The following is a 16553-nucleotide window of genomic DNA, read 5'->3' on the forward strand; positions in this document are numbered from 1 at the left end:
AGGCTTAGGGAACCATATGAGATGCCAGGGATGGAACCTGGGTTGGCCGTGTGCAAGGGAAGTGCCCTACCCTCTGTACTATTGCTGTGGTCCCTATTCCTACTTTTTCAACTGTAAATGAGCAAATCAGTTTCATAGGATAATAAATAATTGATAAGGCACATAAAACTCTTGGCAAAGGCCTAGCATAAGCTTAAATAGTTAATAGCAATGTTTGTAAAGAACTTATTAGTTTCCGGTGGATAATAAGTTCTCAAATAGTAAAAAGTAAGGATTGTAAAAAGGCTATAATTGAATAGTGCCAAGTAACAGAGCAATTAACGCAAGGAAAATTTGGTCTTCTTTACATTCCATAAGTTTTTTTTAAATTTTTTTTTCAGTTAAGACTTGTAATTTAAAAAAGTAAAATTTGGGGACTCAAGATAGTTCGCAGGGCTGGAGTACGTTTCATATGGAGGAGGCCGGGGTCAGGTACTGCAGGGAATAGTCTGCTATAGCGCCACTGGTAAGGTCCCCCAAAGTAAGAAAAAACATTTTGACCAAGATTGTAGGTTAGTGGTAGAGCAGATAACATGAACTTGATTTTCTAATATAAGAGAAACAGAAGTGTGAGGTGGAAGCTGTAGCTGTAACCAGGGATTCAATCTCAGGAAGTGGGTATGGTCCACCCATTAGCAACCAGAGCCAGATGTGTCCTGAGCACAACTGGGTATGAGGGGCAAAAAAGTCTAATGGTTGTCACTGTATCTCTGTCATCCTGCTGTTTGTTGATTTGCTCAAGTGGGCGCCAGTAACACCCCAGCCCTGAGATTTTAGCAGCTTCTCCTTGTTTTTCCCAATGATTGGAGGCTCTTCCAGGGTCAGGGGAATGAGACTTGTTATAGTTAACTGGTTTTGGCATGTTGAATATGCCACGGGGGAGCTTGGCAGGCTCTGCCCGTGCGGGCGGGACACTCTTCGTAGCTTGCCGGGCTATCTAAGATGCATATATATGTTATACATTTCTATGATTTGTTGCCTTTTAGTTATGTGGTTATAGGAGGGTTTATACTATTTTAGGGCGGTAGGCATTCTTTTTGCTGTAAAAAAAAATGGAAAAATTGGGAGCTGGAGTGATAGTACAAGGGGTAGTGCGTTTGCTCTGCACACAGCAGACCCCAGTTTGATCCAGGCATCCCATATGGTCCCCTAAGCACTGACAGGAGTTAATTCCTGAGTGCAGAGCCATGAGTAACCATTGGGCACCACTGGTTGTGACCCAAAACGAAAGGGAAAAAAAAAAAGGAAAAATTTATTGGGGCAGTAAGATAAAAAGTGCTTGAGGAGTTGGAGCAATAGTACAGTGGGTAGAGAACTTGTCTTACACGCAGTCAACCTAGGTTTGATCCCTGGCATACCATACGGTTCCTCAATCCCCACCAGGAGTAACCCCGGGCATAGAGCCAGTATAATAGTCCTGAGCACCACTGGGTGTGGTACGAAAACCAAAAATAAATAAATACACTTGACCCAGAGTCCTGCAGAACCAGATTTATTAGTTCTACTTATATATGTCCAGGTGTAACTCACCTACAAAATGGATGAAGGAACTATCCATTAAATCTCAACAACTATCAAGAGGCTGAAAGGCATTTAACAGAATAAAAAAGATCTGAGTATCACCGGGAGTGATCTTAAGCACAGAGCCTGGCTAAGCTCTAACCAAAGCTGGGTGTGGACGCCAAGCCAAAAAAAAATAAATCTCAAACGACAAATGTGACAAAAAATGCCTTAGCTGGCACCAATTAAGTGCTCCCTCAAGTTGCTTATTACACTTTTAGCTAAGGCACTACTGGACCTGAGTATTAACTGCGAATCTCAGAAAAGCTGGACACCAGAGGCAGATAGATCAGGCCAGAGTAAGTGGCAGGGCAGGGGCGTCTGGCTGCAGCTGGCCCCCGATTTCCAAACCCCGCGGTACACTTTTATGCACAAGACTTCCTGGCAAGGCAGCGAATCCTTAAGTCTCCCCAAGACCTAGCGTTGTCCCTCGGTCCCGACCACGGACGAGGAATATGGCGCTCGAGCTCCGCCGAACGCCCACCCGAACCGAGGTCAGACCCAACGACGACGCGACTGTACGTAAGCCACCTCCAACTGCCTTTGGAAGGGGTGACTTCCGGAGGCGCAAAGGAATGGGCCTGCGAGGGCGCTGGTGAGAGAGGAAGCTAAAATTGTAGGTGGCATCCCAGAGAAGCCTAAAAAAAAAAAATCTCGGCTGCCAGGACCTTCCTTTAGACGAGCGACTGAAAACTACTCTCTGTTAATCTTTAACAGAGGTCACCCCCGCAGTCCCTGAACTGTACCACTCATACCGCTGTTCGGTATCTCAAAGCGGTTGCAGCCTCCCACTTGACAATTTTTTTTTCAGGCATTCACAGCGGCCACCTCAACCTCCTAGCGCTCAGGCGCGCGCTCGGGCGGAATGGAACGTGCCCGCGGGCGTGGGGCGGTGCTAAAGGGTGTACGCATGCGTAGTGCGACAAACGCAGGCGCAGTACGGTCCCCCGGGCGACGGCGGCGGCGGCGGCGGCGGCGGCTCCTCGGGGTGCTCGGCTCCCTCCCATCTAGGCCGGCCCCGGCCCGTCTTGCCGCCAGGAACTTACTGTTTGGGGCCGCGAACTTTCTCGTCGTGCCCCACGAAAGTAAACCTTGGGGACCTGGGGGAGCCGGAAGTACCGCCTCGGGATCCCCAAATACTATCGGGGAAACGGAAGTGGCCATCGGTAGCAGGTTGGGGGAGACCGGAAGTGACGGTACTTTGGGGGAAGACGGGGGCGGAACCGCGGGTGGTGGTCGAGAGAGAGCGTGTGTGTGCGTGTGTGCCTGTATGTGTGCCACTCTGGTTTTTTGTGTGTTGCCTGGGTTGTGTCGCTTTGCTGGAGACGTAAGGGGCAGCGGAGGATGGGGGCAGTTAGCCAGTCTGGCCCCCAGTGAGTGTCGGGATCTCGGTCAGCCGTGACTTGGGCCGAGTCGATGGGCGTGGCGGGTCGCGCGTGCGGGGAAACCACTTTCTCCGCAGTCGGGCGCGACCCGCGCCGGCCCTCGCGTTGTCCCGGGGCTTGCCGACCTCGGGGGCCCTCGCCCCGGCGCGATCAGTGATGACACTGGTCTCGTGCTTCCTCCTCCTGCTGCTTCCTAGCCGGACTGGCCTTCCCTTCCTGTGATTGGCGCCGTGGGGCCCCTCCCTCCTCCCCGTCCGCCGCTCCTGTGCCGTCGTTCTGCTGCCCTTTGTGTTTCTCTGCCCGTGCCCCGGAATCAGAAGGGGGATGGGGGCGGGCGTGAGAGTGTGTGTTTGTGTGGGAAAAACTCTTTAGGTATTGGGGAGGAGACTCGGGCCGGGAAGGCTTCCGGGTACAGAAAATCTGCGCCGGACGCCAGCGGCCTCCCTCCATTCTTCTTAGAGAGCTCTCGGCCATGGAACCGAGTGATAGTTCCAGCACCGCCATGGAGGAACCTGATAGTCTGGAAGTGCTGGTGAAGACCCTGGACTCGCAGACTCGGACCTTTATCGTGGGGGCTCAGGTGAGACCCCCGTAACTGCTGGAGGCCTTAAACCCAGGCCCTGTTTTCTGATCCTTTTCTGTTTCTAATTTCTTTTTGTGTGGGGGTGGGGGGGAGGCTCATAGAACATTTCTGGGGTTCTTCCAGTTGAGTGAAGCAGATTTTGTTCTCTTGCACCCGCCTCCGAGAAAGCACTCAATCCGAAGCAGATAGGAAGTAGGAATCTGTGTGCCATCATTGCGAGTGAGCCCCAGCCCAAAAGGCTAGACGGGGCTCCAGCCTTTGGAAAGGGAAACAACAGACCCCAATTGCAAGTGCCCTTCAAAGAGTGATCAGGTCTGTCGAGTTGTTTTAAAAGACTATAAATTAGAACCCATAAAGCAAATGGAGAGTCAGTAGACTGAGCCTGCAAGTATGTGTGGCTTAATTTGGTTCTTTTGCACTTCATGGTATCAGCACAACTCTGACATTATTTCTGTTCAGACAGATTTCAAGTAGATCATCCTCAGTCCCAGAGTCGCCTCAAGGGGTTGCCTCCATTAGGGTTTGAATTTCTTTTCTTTCTTTTTTTCTTCTTTTTTTTTTGTTCTCTCTTCCTCTGGAGAAATCGACATTCTCCTTAGACTTCAATATAACTGCTTATTTAGCTATTTTACTTCTCTTCATAACTATTTTACTTAGAACAAAAAAAAGACTATATACTTTGTAATTAGATACATGTTTACAATCTAGTATTTTCTGTAAGTCAGTTGCTAATGAGGACTAACATTTTTTTCTTTTTTTGTTGTCTTGGTTGAATGTGTTTTTCTTAATCTGATTCTCTACTTCATCTTTGTCATTGTTTCAAATTTTGAGTTGTATCATTTTGTTTGGGAAGATGTCTTTGATATCTTTTAAGCTTAGTTCTTTGGGGGGGGGCAGCCACCAAAGAAGGGATTGTTCATTTTCCTATCAGGTGATTTTTTTTTTCCAGTGCTTATAACCCAAATGGTACTTACTTTGTTCTTTAGTTTTTTGCTTTGGTTAGGTTTTTGAACCATTCCTGGCAGTGTTTGAGGGACCATACAGTGCTAGGGCTCAAACCCAGTGCTCCATCATGCATAGCATGTGCCTTAGGCCTTTTAAACTGTCTCCTCAGCTCTCTGTTGTATCTCTTGTCTGTATTTGGGGAGGTATTGTCTTCATTCAGGGCTCTGTATAGTAATTACTTCACACTTACGACAAATGGGTATTTTTTAATTTTTGGATTTTGGACCACACCTGGCGATGCTCAGGGTTTATTCCTGGCTCTGCATTCGGGAATTATCCCTGACGGTGTTTGCAGGGTCCATGTAGGATGCCAGGGATCGACCCAGAGCAAGGCGAGCATCTTTCCCACTGTGCTATCACTCCTCCCCTGGGTGGTGACTTTATGATGGACTGGTTTGTACTCCCTCACCCCATCATCACAGTCCTTTTATCCTTTTCTCCATTTTTTGATTCTTAACCCTTCCTTTTCTTGTAGATGAATGTCAAAGAGTTTAAGGAGCACATTGCTGCCTCAGTCAGCATTCCCTCTGAAAAACAACGGCTCATCTACCAGGGTCGAGTTCTGCAGGATGATAAGAAGCTCCAGGAATACAGTAAGGGTGTGGGGGAGGCATTCAGCAGCGAAACTGCTGTTCAGAGGCATGAGCTGACTGTGGGCTTATCTCATGTACTGTTTTGATATATATCTTTTTTTTTTCTCCTGCAGATGTTGGGGGAAAGGTTATCCACCTGGTGGAACGAGCTCCTCCTCAGACTCAGCTCCCTTCTGGAGCATCTTCTGGGACAGGGCCTGCCTCAGCTACCCATGGTGGGGGACCCCTGCCTGGTACTCGGGGGCCTGGGGCCTCTGTTCATGACCGGAATGCCAACAGCTATGTCATGGTTGGAACCTTCAATCTCCCTGTAAGTTTGTGTTCAGCATGCTTGGGTTTGTGGGGGAATCTTCCTTTGGTTGTGGTAGCTGCTGAGAGCTCCTGAGATAGGGGTGGCAGTCATTAGATGGGATGTGGCGAGCCTTGTGAATTGGTAGAGATTCAGTCTTTATTGGAGGGCTGAGCATGAGTTGGAAGTAGGGGGGCCTTAGTACTTGACTTCTCCCAGAGCAACTTCCCTTACCCTTTCCCCAGAGTGACGGCTCTGCTGTGGATGTTCACATCAACATGGAACAGGCCCCGATTCAGGTATCACGGGGCCTGGGAGGGTCAGGGAAGGGGATCTGGGAGAAGGAGGCCATGAGTGAGCTGGGGGTGGGCCTGACTAAGGAGGCAACTGGTGCAGTAGGTGGGGGAGCTGGCAGTTTCATCTCAGACCCACCCCGACCTTCCCTTTCTTATTGTAGAGTGAGCCCCGTGTACGACTGGTGATGGCTCAGCACATGATCAGAGATATACAGACCTTATTATCCCGAATGGAAGTAAGTGGACAAGGCTAGCTAGGCTGCTTTCTGTCTCTCCCTATTCACCCCATCCTTTTTTTCTCAGCCCGGGCGAGGGCATGGCTGGTGATATCTACTGGATTCTGCCTCTCTAATCTAGAATGTTTCGAAATACTGACTCTTCCCTTTTTGGGAGTCAGGGGCACAGCTGGCGGTGCTCAGGGCTTACTCCTGGCTCTGAGCCCAAGGACCACTCTGGGTGGGCTCGAAGACCATATATGGTGCTGACAATTGAACGCGGGTTAGCTGAGTGCATGGCAAGCACCTTACCAACTGTACTATCACTCTGGCCCCGAAATACTGACTCTTTTGATAGAAAAAGTATCTTTGTGAGAATAATTTATCCCAGTGATGCCTGATATCTGGGGAATTGTTTCAAATGAGTGAGATAATGCTAGTGCTGTGACTGTGTGTGTGTGTGTGTGTGTGTGTGTGTGTGTGTGTGTGTGTGTGATACCAGAGATCAAACCCAGGGCCTCACACATTGTGTCACATATGCTCTACCACTGAACAATATTCTTGGCCCCCATAGCATGCTTTTGTTGTTCTTTTTGTGTCACACCCTGCAGTGTTTAGTGCTTACTCCTGGCTCTGCACTCAGGGATCTCTCCAGATGGGCATTGGGGTACCGCCCAGGTCATAAGCACCTTACGTACTATTTCTTGGACCCTTCCATGGCATACTTTTTTTTTTTTTTGGTCACACCCAGCGATGCTCAGGGGTTGCTCCTGGCTCTGACTGCACTCAGGGATGACTTCTGGCAATGTTTAGGGAACCATGTGGGATGCCGGGCATCGAATCGAGGTTGACTGTGTGCAAGGCAAATGCTCTTTCCACTGTGCTGTTACTCTGGCCTCTCCATGGCATACTTTTTAATTGCTTGATTGGATTTGGTAGTATGCTAACCTAATTTCATTAATTGATGTCGTGGCTATAGTTAAATCCTTTTTCTTCCTTCATGTGGAGATTAGGAAACCACAATCTCTATTTTTGGTTTACTTATTATCACTGTCACTGTACTGTCCTCCCGTTGTTCATCGATTTGCTCGAGCGGGCCCAGTAATGTCTCCATTGGAGACTTTGTTGTTACTGTGTTTGGCATATCGAATACATCACGGGTAGCTTGCCAGGCTCTGCCGTACGGGCGAGATTATCAGTATGACAAATACTTGCTTAGCCGTCTAACGTGTGTTAGCCTTATACTGGTTGCCAGGGAGTCAAGCGTGCAGGTGCAAAGCTCTGTCTTCCAGGATCCTAGTCTGAGCACCTTCTCCACGCAGACTCCTTTGGCTCCATAATCCTCTGCAGCAGCCTCATCCTGCCTTTGGTCTCTCCTCTCCAGTGTCGAGGGGGGACCCAAGCACAGCCCAGTCAGCCGCCCCTGCAGACTCCAACTGTGGCCCCAGAGCCCGTAGCTTCAAGCTCTCAAGCATCGGAACCTGTCGAAAGTGAAGTTCCTCGTCGGGAGCCCATGGAGGCAGACGCCGTGGAGGAGCGCGCCCCAGCCCCGAGCGTGGAGCCCCCGCCTTCTGGCCCGGCCCCCGCAGCGCCCACTTCCGCCCCAGAAACAAATGCACCCAAGTGAGAGACACAATCATGGGGAGGGACTTGGGGACCTGTAGTGAAGAAGGGGGACTAAGAAAGAATTGTGGGGTGAAGGGGAAGGCTTGGAGTAGGGATCTTTTGTGACTAGTGCTGAGGGGCAGGTTGCGGGGTGGCTGAGGACGGCCAGCTGAGCCCCCGTGCTGCTGCTCCGCGGAGGCGCACGGGGCCTCATCAATATTCTCTTCCACGTCCACATGGGCCCCGACTTTTCAGGGTTCTTTCTCATCACTCTAGTGTGGAGGATGGAAAGAGTCTTTTTTCTTTTCCTTGGTTAGGGGTACAGGACCGGGACTCTAAGAGACCAGCGGAAGTAAGGGGTAGGGAAACTGAGGGGAACCACGGCTGACTATCTTTTGGGGTTGCCCACAGCCATCCTTCTCCTGCGGAATATGTGGAAGTGCTCCAGGAGCTCCAGCGGCTTGAGAGCCGCCTTCAGCCGTTTCTGCAGCGCTACTATGAGGTTCTGGGCGCCGCTGCCACTACGGACTACAACAACAATGTGAGCCCCTGCCCCGCCCCACTGGCACTTCTGCATGCGGGTAATCCCTACAGCACAGTTCTCTTTCCTCTCAGGGGTAACTATTGCTGCACCCCTCTGCCCCCTAAGTGAGTTTATTTCAAAACTTATGAAGTAAGGGGAGATAAATTTCACTGATTCGCCATTGGACTGGTCAAAATAGCGAACACTGGGGTTGGAGCTAGGGCGTTAGCCTTGCGCATAGCCAATCCACGTTCGATTCCCAGCATCCCATATGCTTCCCTGAGCACTGCCAGGAGTAATTCCTGAGTGCAAAGCCAGGAGTAACCCCAGTGCAACGCCAGGTGTGACCCAGAAAGCCAAAAGAAAAGAAACAGTAAACACTGTAAAATCGACTGTTTACAAAGATCTGTCCGCAGAAGCCTTCTGGGATGCCCCTACAGGATTAGAGGGAGAGCTGTTCCCAGGAGGCATTGCTTCCTTAGTGGGGGGTGCCAGCCTCCTGATGCCGCTTTCGGGTTTGGTTGGTGGTGCAGCAGGAGAGCCGTGAAGAGGACCAGCGGCTGATGAACCTGGTGGGGGAGAGCCTGCGGCTGCTGGGCAACACCTTCGTGGCGCTGTCTGACCTGCGCTGCAACCTGGCGTGCACGCCACCGCGACACCTGCATGTGGTCCGGCCCATGTCCCACTACACCACCCCCATGGTGCTCCAGCAGGCGGCCATTCCCATCCAGGTAGGCGGGGAGAGCGGGCATCCGCGGGCGCCGTGCAGGGCGGACACTCCGGAAGCAGTCATGAAGGATAGGGGAAGTTTGAGAAGTGTATCATGAGGTGCTCTGGGCTCAGCGCTCATGTTTTTCTCACTTCTACCTCGTCTATCTCCTTCAGATCAATGTGGGGACCACTGTGACCATGACAGGGAATGGGACTCGCCCCCCCCCAACTTCCAATGTTGAGGCACCTCCCCCTGGTTCTGGGCAGGCCTCGTCCCTGACTCCCTCTTCCAACACGGTGGAGTCTTCAAACGAGGGGGCTCCCCCGCCAGGGCCAGCTCCTCCCCCAACCGCCAGCCACCCGAGGGTCATCCGAATTTCCCACCAGAGCGTGGAGCCCGTGGTCATGATGCACATGAACATCCAAGGTGAGTTGGCAGAGAAGAGCCGCGCGTGAGGCGGGCCGGTCCTGAGGTGTGTTGGAGCAGGGGTGGGAAGGAGGTGCGGCCGACGCGGCAGCGGAGTGCGGACTGCAAGCTTGACGGGGCCCAACTGCACAGGGCTGCAGGCGCGGGCCTTGCATGCGGCCAACCCCGCTTCATTCCCTGCACCCTACGGTCCCCGGGCCCTGTCAGGAGTGCCTCCCCGAGCACAGAGCTGGGAGTAGCCCCAAGCACCGCTGTGGCCCAGAAATTAAACACTTGGCACGTGTGGGGATGGGCAGGCGGGACTGCTTTGTCTTTGGAGCTTTGTGTTCGTATCTGTGTGGAGGGAGCGCCTTGTCCCCGTCCACGGAGGGAAAGCCTGCCTGCGGCCGGGGGAGTGGACGCCGAACTCAGAAGGATACAGTTAGGCCTTGCCCTGCCTGTCTCAGGGCCACTCTCTCTGTTTCCCTGCCCAGATTCTGGCACACAGCCTGGTGGAGTTCCGAGTGCTCCCACTGGCCCCCTAGGACCCCCTGGTCATGGCCAGACCCTGGGTAAGAGTGAGGGCATCAGAACAGGCTGAGCTCTGGGTAGCAAACAAGGGGTAGGGCCAAGTGGGTGGGTTGAAGGGGGTCCAGGTTCAAGGTTACATCAGACCCACCCCCCAGGCTCCACCCTCATCCAGCTGCCCTCCCTGCCCCCTGAGTTCATGCACGCCGTCGCCCACCAGATCACTCATCAGGCCATGGTGGCCGCTGTTGCCTCCGCGGCCGCAGGTAATGACCTGGAAGGGGCGGCCTGGGAGGTGGGTCACGCTCCAGGTGGCGGGTGCTGTCTCCTGGCAGCCAGAGGCCCTGCCCTCAGCACTCTTGGGTCTTTCCCTCTGCCATTCACAGGACAGCAGGTGCCAGGCTTCCCAACAGCTCCGACCCGGGTGGTGATTGCCCGGCCCACCCCGCCACAGGCTCGGCCTTCTCATCCTGGGGGCCCCCCAGTCCCTGGAGCTCTGGTAAGTAAAGGTGGAGGCAGACCACAGTGGGGATGTGTTTGGAGAGAGAATTTTTCATTTGGGGGCTTCACCTGGCAGTGCTCAGGCACTGCTCCTGTGTCCTTGATGGTTGCTCTAGCAGAGCTTGGGGACCATTTCAGTGCTGTGGATCAAATCCCGGCCTCCTGCATTCCTGCAAAACACATGCTCCAGGGATCGGAGTAATAATAGCACAGCGGGTAGGTTGCTTGCCTTGCACACGGCCAACCAGGGTTTGATCCGTGGCATCCTCCATGGTCCCCTGCGCATCGCTGGGTGTGATCCAAAAAAGGCAAAGGGGGAAATCCACAAAGAGACATACACTCCACCCCCTCGCGTCCTCTCCCTGGTTCTGGAGAAGGAATTCTCTGGTGGCTTGGAAAGGACAGAGCTGAAACCCTCCTTCTCTCCCCTCAGCAGGGCACTGGGCTGGGTACCAATGCCTCTTTGGCCCAGATGGTGAGCGGCCTTGTGGGGCAGCTTCTTATGCAGCCTGTCCTTGTGGGTGAGTTCTTGTTCCCTGTCTCAAACCTGAAAGAGAATCAGGGCTGGACAGCCTTGTGCTCCCTCTATTTCTCACTGACCCTTCCCACTTCTCCCCGTTTCCTCTATTCTTGGGGCTTCCTGCAGGGAGACCGGAATGAAGATGCTGTGGTATCTTGTTTTGCTTCTCATTTCAGCTTACCTCCTTTTGCTTCCTACAGCTCAGGGGACTCCGGGAATGGCTCCACCTCCAGCTCCCGCCACTGCTTCTGCCAGTGCTGGCACCACCAACACCGCCACCACAGCTGGCCCTGCCCCTGGAGGGCCTGCCCAGCCTCCACCCCCTCAGCCCTCCACCACTGATCTTCAGTTTTCTCAGCTCCTGGGGAACCTGCTGGGGCCTGCAGGGCCAGGGACCGGAGGGCCTGGCATGGTTTCTCCCACCATCACTGTAGCGATGCCTGGTGTCCCTGCCTTCCTCCAGGGTATGACTGACTTCTTACAGGTGAGTCATTGGCTCTCACCCTGCTCTTTCCTCTCTCCTCGGGCCCAGCCAGGCATTGAAGCCTTATTGCCGTTGCATCAGCACTGAGCTAGTACCTGGTGCTGTGTCAGTAAAAGGAACCTGGGAATTCAGTGACCGTGAACCACTCCCACCTCCTCAGTCTTGAGAACAAGGGAGGCTTACAGTGATCCTGTCATTGCCTTTTGACAGAGTAGCTCTGAGTCAGGTTACCCAGGATAGCGGACTTTGCTTTAAGAAGCAAGACCAGACGCTTTCCAGCCCCGTGTAGCTCTGTGTCTTCCTTATCCCAGTTCTCACCTTACTTTCTGTTCTTCCTTTCATTTGCCAGGCCACACAGACGACCCCTCCTCCCCCTCCCCCACCCCCGCCGCCTCCCCCAGGCCCGGAGCAGCAGCAGACCACGCCTGCCCCAGGGTCCCCTCCTGGTGGTGCCGGCAGCCCCGGAGGCCTGGGTCCTGAGAGCCTGCCGCTAGAGTTCTACACCTCTGTGGTGCAGGGGGTGCTGAGCTCCCTACTGGGCTCTCTGGGGGCTCGGGCTGGCAGCAGTGAGAGTATCGCTGCCTTTATCCAGCGCCTCAGCGGATCCAGCAACATCTTTGAACCTGGGGCTGATGGGGCCCTCGGTGAGCCAATTGGGGTAGGGTGGAGGATGGACCTTGACCTTGTTTAAGGGACAGCCAGGGGATAGAGGAACTGTGTTGAATTGTTTACAAGGTAGCTGGTCAGTTAGCGGCCGGGTGGTAATGGACACTGCTAACTTCTCCCCCCTGTCCCTAGGATTTTTTGGAGCCCTGCTCTCCCTTCTGTGCCAGAATTTTTCCATGGTGGATGTGGTGATGCTTCTCCATGGGCATTTCCAGCCACTGCAGCGTCTCCAGCCTCAGCTTCGCTCCTTCTTCCACCAACACTACCTGGGCGGCCAGGAGCCCACACCGGGTAACATCCGGGTAAATGAAGACCCTGGGCCCCAGAGCCTGAGACCCTCATCGTCACTTCCTTTCTTTCTAACGCTAGTTACTCACCACGTAAAGCTGCCGCTGTCTCGGTCTAAGCCCTGGACTTGGTGGGGGTAGAGAGGAAGATGATTTGAGGGCTGGGCAGGGATCTAAATATGTGCTACTTCCCCCCTGTAGACGGCAACCCACACGTTGATCACTGGGCTAGAAGAATACGTGCGAGAGAGCTTTGTGAGTAACCTCGCTCCCTCCTCTCTGGGTCCGGAGAGCTCTTGTTCCGAAGCTTGCCCAAGATGCCTCGGCTTGGGTCTTGATTTTGAGGTCTTTGTCTTGTCGCAGTCTTTGGTGCAGGTGCAGCCAGGTGTGGACATTATTCGGACAAACTTGGACTTTCTTCAGGAGCAGTTTAATAGCATTGCTGCTCATGTGCTTCACTGCACAGGTCAGGGGCCAGTGGGGCTGGAGGAAGTGGGGGGGGGGGGGTGGGCGTGCGAGGCTGCCGGGTTTCTGCATTCTGTTCCTGTGTGCCCACACAGACAGTGGATTTGGGTCCCGTTTGCTGGAGTTGTGTAACCAGGGCCTATTTGAATGCTTGGCACTGAACCTTCACTGCCTGGGGGGACAGCAGATGGAGCTTGCTGCTGTCATCAATGGCCGAATTGTAAGTATCACCCAGCCGTCTTTCTAACCATTTGTCGCCTTTTCCATTCTCAGTGGTAACCTGTAGTTTTCATTTTTCTTCAAACCACCTTCTCTTACCCAAGATTCCTTTTCAAAGCTGCCTTAAGGTTTTGTTTCCCAAGTCTGCTTTCTGTCTCTCAGCGTCGCATGTCTCGTGGGGTAAACCCATCCTTGGTGAGCTGGCTGACCACTATGATGGGACTGAGGCTGCAGGTGGTCCTGGAGCACATGCCTGTAGGCCCTGATGCCATCCTTAGATACGTCCGCAGAGTTGGTGATCCCCCCCAGGTAAGGAGTCTTGATGAGCTCTGGCATCAGGTATTTGGGGGAACTGGACAGATCTGACAGAGCTTTATGTGTTCTCCTTCTCTTTCCCCCTCTCTTAGCCACTTTCTGAGGAGCCGATGGAAGTTCAGGGATCAGAGAGAACTTCCCCTGAGCCTCAGGTACCGGTAAGAGCTTGAGGGACCAGAGGATGTATAGAGAGTTGGGGACCATTTGACGTGTTAAGGGTTGGAGGCTGAGAAATCTGAAACCCAGATCTCCTTCCTCTGAATCCCAGCGAGAGAACGCTTCCCCCGCCCCTGGAACAACAGCAGAGGAGGCCATGTCCCGAGGTCCACCTCCTGCTCCCGAAGGGGGCTCCCGAGAGGAACAGGACGGAGCGTCAGCTGAGACAGAGCCTTGGGCAGCTGCGGTCCCCCCAGTAAGTGTCAGGAGGTGACCCAGTAGGCCAAAGCAGCTAAAGTTGGTGGGGATTACTACTTTCTGATCTTTCCTTTCCCAGGAATGGGTCCCTATTATCCAGCAGGACATTCAGAGCCAGCGAAAGGTGAAACCACAGCCTCCCCTGAGTGATGCCTACCTCAGTGGTATGCCCGCCAAGAGACGCAAGGTTGGTGTGCCTCTTCCCTGAGGATCTGTCCCTCTCTCCAGATTCCCCTGTAGTGCTTAGGGGAATTAAGTAGAGCTGGAAGTTCTTAACCTTAGTTCCTCCATTTAATTGATGAGGGAATCTGGCACTCAGAGGGGCTCAGGGTTGTCACCACCACACCTTCACATTGGTCTGATTGCCTGCAGTCTCTCGACCCTCAGTTTAGGATTCCTCATGTGGTAAAGCCCATTCTCCTCAGGGCGGGTTTCCTCTTGCGGACTAGTTAGCTCTGAATCCCAGATGGCTTGAGCCACACTGCCCCTCTTACACTGAAGACCAAGCTCTGTGTGTTCTTTTGCCAGAGCCAGAGACTTAGGGAGGTGTTTCTGCTGTCAAAACCACATGTGGACTATTTCCCTTCTCTCCGTTAGCATGGAGACTCAGTGGTTGACTCATGGAAAGGGTGAGCTGGGTGGTGGCATGGATCTGACGTCGATCCTCTTTTCCCTCCCAACCCCCTGTCCCCCAGACGATGCAGGGTGAGGGCCCCCAGCTGCTTCTCTCAGAGGCCGTGAGCCGGGCAGCTAAGGCAGCCGGAGCTCGGCCCCTGACGAGCCCCGAGAGCCTGAGCCGGGACCTGGAGGCACCAGAGGTTCAGGAGAGCTACAGGCAGCAGGTGCCCCGACCTTGAAGCAGAATAGGGATGGTTTAGTGGGAGGGGTTGGGCTAGGGCCCCTCTTCCTCGGATCTCTTCAAAGACAAAACGGTCAGTCTTGGCCTACCACTTGATGGTTTTAAGTTTTTCTTTAGTGGCATTGGCATCTGGGAAGGCCCATAATGCCACCTTAATGGGCTTTTGGCAGTTCGTGGCTGGTGGGGAAAGTTAGCTCCTGAGGGATGGTCTTGTTGCTGGGACCCTAGGAAGTTGACCAGTGCTTCTCCAACCAGCTTGCTCTCTCTCTAGCTCCGGGCTGATATTCAAAAGCGACTGCAGGAAGATCCTAACTACAGCCCCCAGCGCTTCCCTAATGCCCACCGGGCCTTTGCTGATGACCCCTAGCTCTATGACCCTTCCATGTCGGGGGACCATTTCCCCTTCTCTTCCTTCACAGTATTTAAGAAATAAAAAGTCAGATTTTCCTGGCTCTTTCGTCTCTGAAATTGTCTTCATTGAGTCCCTTGCCCTTTGTGGGTTGGGGCCTTTGGGGCCACACCTGACTGTGCTCAGGACTTACTCCAGGGATTTGACAGAAGTTCTGCTATAGGAGGGGCAAGTGGCTTACTGCCTGTGCTCTCCATACTTGATTGTGCTATGGATGCAATACAGGACAGAGCATCACCTTTGCTGTTGTCATTCTATTCCCAGTCCTTTGGTACATTTTCTATGGACTAGACCCATATGAATCCAGGTACACGGTACACCAGAGAGCTTCTAACATTTTCCAGCAAGCAGACAAACACTTTCTTTCAGCAATGCTGTGTACGGAAACATTTGGATGGTTGATTCTTTATTCAGAGAGATGGGGCAAGGGACTGTTTGGGACACACCTGGAGGTACCAGGGTGAAACCCTGGTCTTCCTACCTGCAGAGCATGTACTCAACCCTTCCAGTTTCCGCTGGCCCCTGTATTTTTTTTTTCTTTTTGGGTCACACCCAGCGATGCACAGGGGTTACTCCTGGCTCTGCACTCAGTAGTTACTCCTGGTGGTGCTCAGGGGACCATGTAGGATGCTGGGAATCAAACCCGGGTTGGCCGCATGCAAGGCAAATGCTCTACCCACTGTGCTATCGCTCCAGCCCCTGGCCCCTGTATTTTCAAGGAACATTTTCTTGCAAAGGCAACTTGCTTACACATTTAAGAGGCCTGTTTTGGAATGGAAGAAAAATAATCCCAAATATCAGACAGAGCAAGCCCTCAATTTAATAAACATTGAATTTCAAAACAGCAAACCTGTCTCCACTACTTGCGTGGTACCTAGTGTAATTCAACTATAGGACCCACTTTACCTGTACTTTACCTAGTTCAACTTGACTGCCATTCATGTGTTTGACAGAGTGGGGACCTGATAGCTCTGAATCCATTTCCTTTGTCATTGGTTCAAGGTGACACTAATCTCTTAAGAGTAGCACCCGGCAAGACTCAGGTGACATCCCCAGACTCTGCTCACTCCTGGTATTGCTCAGACTATGTGGTGCTAGAGTAGAGCCAGGCTTGGCTTCTCTAAATTTTTTTTTGGCCACACCCAACAATGTTCAGGACTTAACTCTTGGCAATGCATGGGGGACCATATGGCTTATGCCAGATCCATGGCCCCAAATGTTTTAAATCCTGATCATAAAGCTTAAGACCTCTTAGAACCTTGCTCAAGGACCTGAAAGATGATAGATCTTCCTGCATAAGTCATGCAAGTCACTGATAGATAACTGATGGCCTACCTTCCAGGTTCCCAAAGACCCAGGAATGACGGTGCCCCGTGCCATCAGCCCCAGGTTTTGGCTGCATAATGAAAACCCTACTCAAGCACAAGACATTTGGTCAGGGAAGCAGCCCTCTAATTCTAATCCATGATCCCCAAGCCTAACAACATGTTTTAAGAGGGTTTTTTTTGGGGGGGAGGGGTATGTGAATGGAGGCATTTTTTTTTTAAAATTTTTAGTTCTGTTCTTTATTTTGGTTTTTGGACCATATACAGTGGTGGTGAGGGGTTACTCCTGGCTCAACACTCAGGGATTGCTCCCGGCAGGCTTGGGAAACCAAAAAAATGCTGGGGAATGAA

General features: G+C 52.6%; 1 protein-coding gene across 20 annotated transcripts; it reads left to right on the forward strand.

Moving 5' to 3' along the window:
• Nucleotides 1-2531: 2531 nt before the first annotated feature.
• On the forward strand, nt 2532-14920 carry BAG6 (BAG cochaperone 6). 20 transcript variants are annotated; one of them, XM_056127559.1, is made up of 26 exons: nt 2532-2795; nt 3444-3564; nt 5048-5165; nt 5279-5475; nt 5700-5753; nt 5912-5986; nt 7350-7588; nt 7982-8111; nt 8627-8824; nt 8979-9231; nt 9705-9782; nt 9897-10004; nt 10125-10237; nt 10673-10760; nt 10960-11243; nt 11593-11887; nt 12042-12211; nt 12398-12451; nt 12560-12662; nt 12757-12881; nt 13043-13189; nt 13288-13347; nt 13464-13607; nt 13689-13796; nt 14305-14451; nt 14740-14920. In XM_056127559.1, exons 2-26 carry the CDS (start codon nt 3457-3459, stop codon nt 14833-14835), a joined length of 3492 nt encoding a protein of 1163 aa, XP_055983534.1. In that variant the 5' UTR covers nt 2532-2795; nt 3444-3456; the 3' UTR covers nt 14836-14920. The 20 variants fall into 20 exon arrangements, with proteins under 20 accessions (XP_055983534.1, XP_055983531.1, XP_055983532.1 ...); XM_056127556.1 differs by lacking the exon at nt 2532-2795 and adding an exon at nt 2830-2972; XM_056127557.1 differs by lacking the exon at nt 2532-2795 and adding an exon at nt 2830-2972 and having other exon boundaries at nt 10676-10760.
• Nucleotides 14921-16553: the final 1633 nt, after the last annotated feature.

This window comes from Sorex fumeus, unplaced genomic scaffold (genome assembly GCF_029834395.1).
Source record: "Sorex fumeus unplaced genomic scaffold, SorFum_2.1 ptg000063l, whole genome shotgun sequence".
Classification (NCBI taxonomy): Eukaryota; Metazoa; Chordata; class Mammalia; order Eulipotyphla; family Soricidae; genus Sorex; species Sorex fumeus.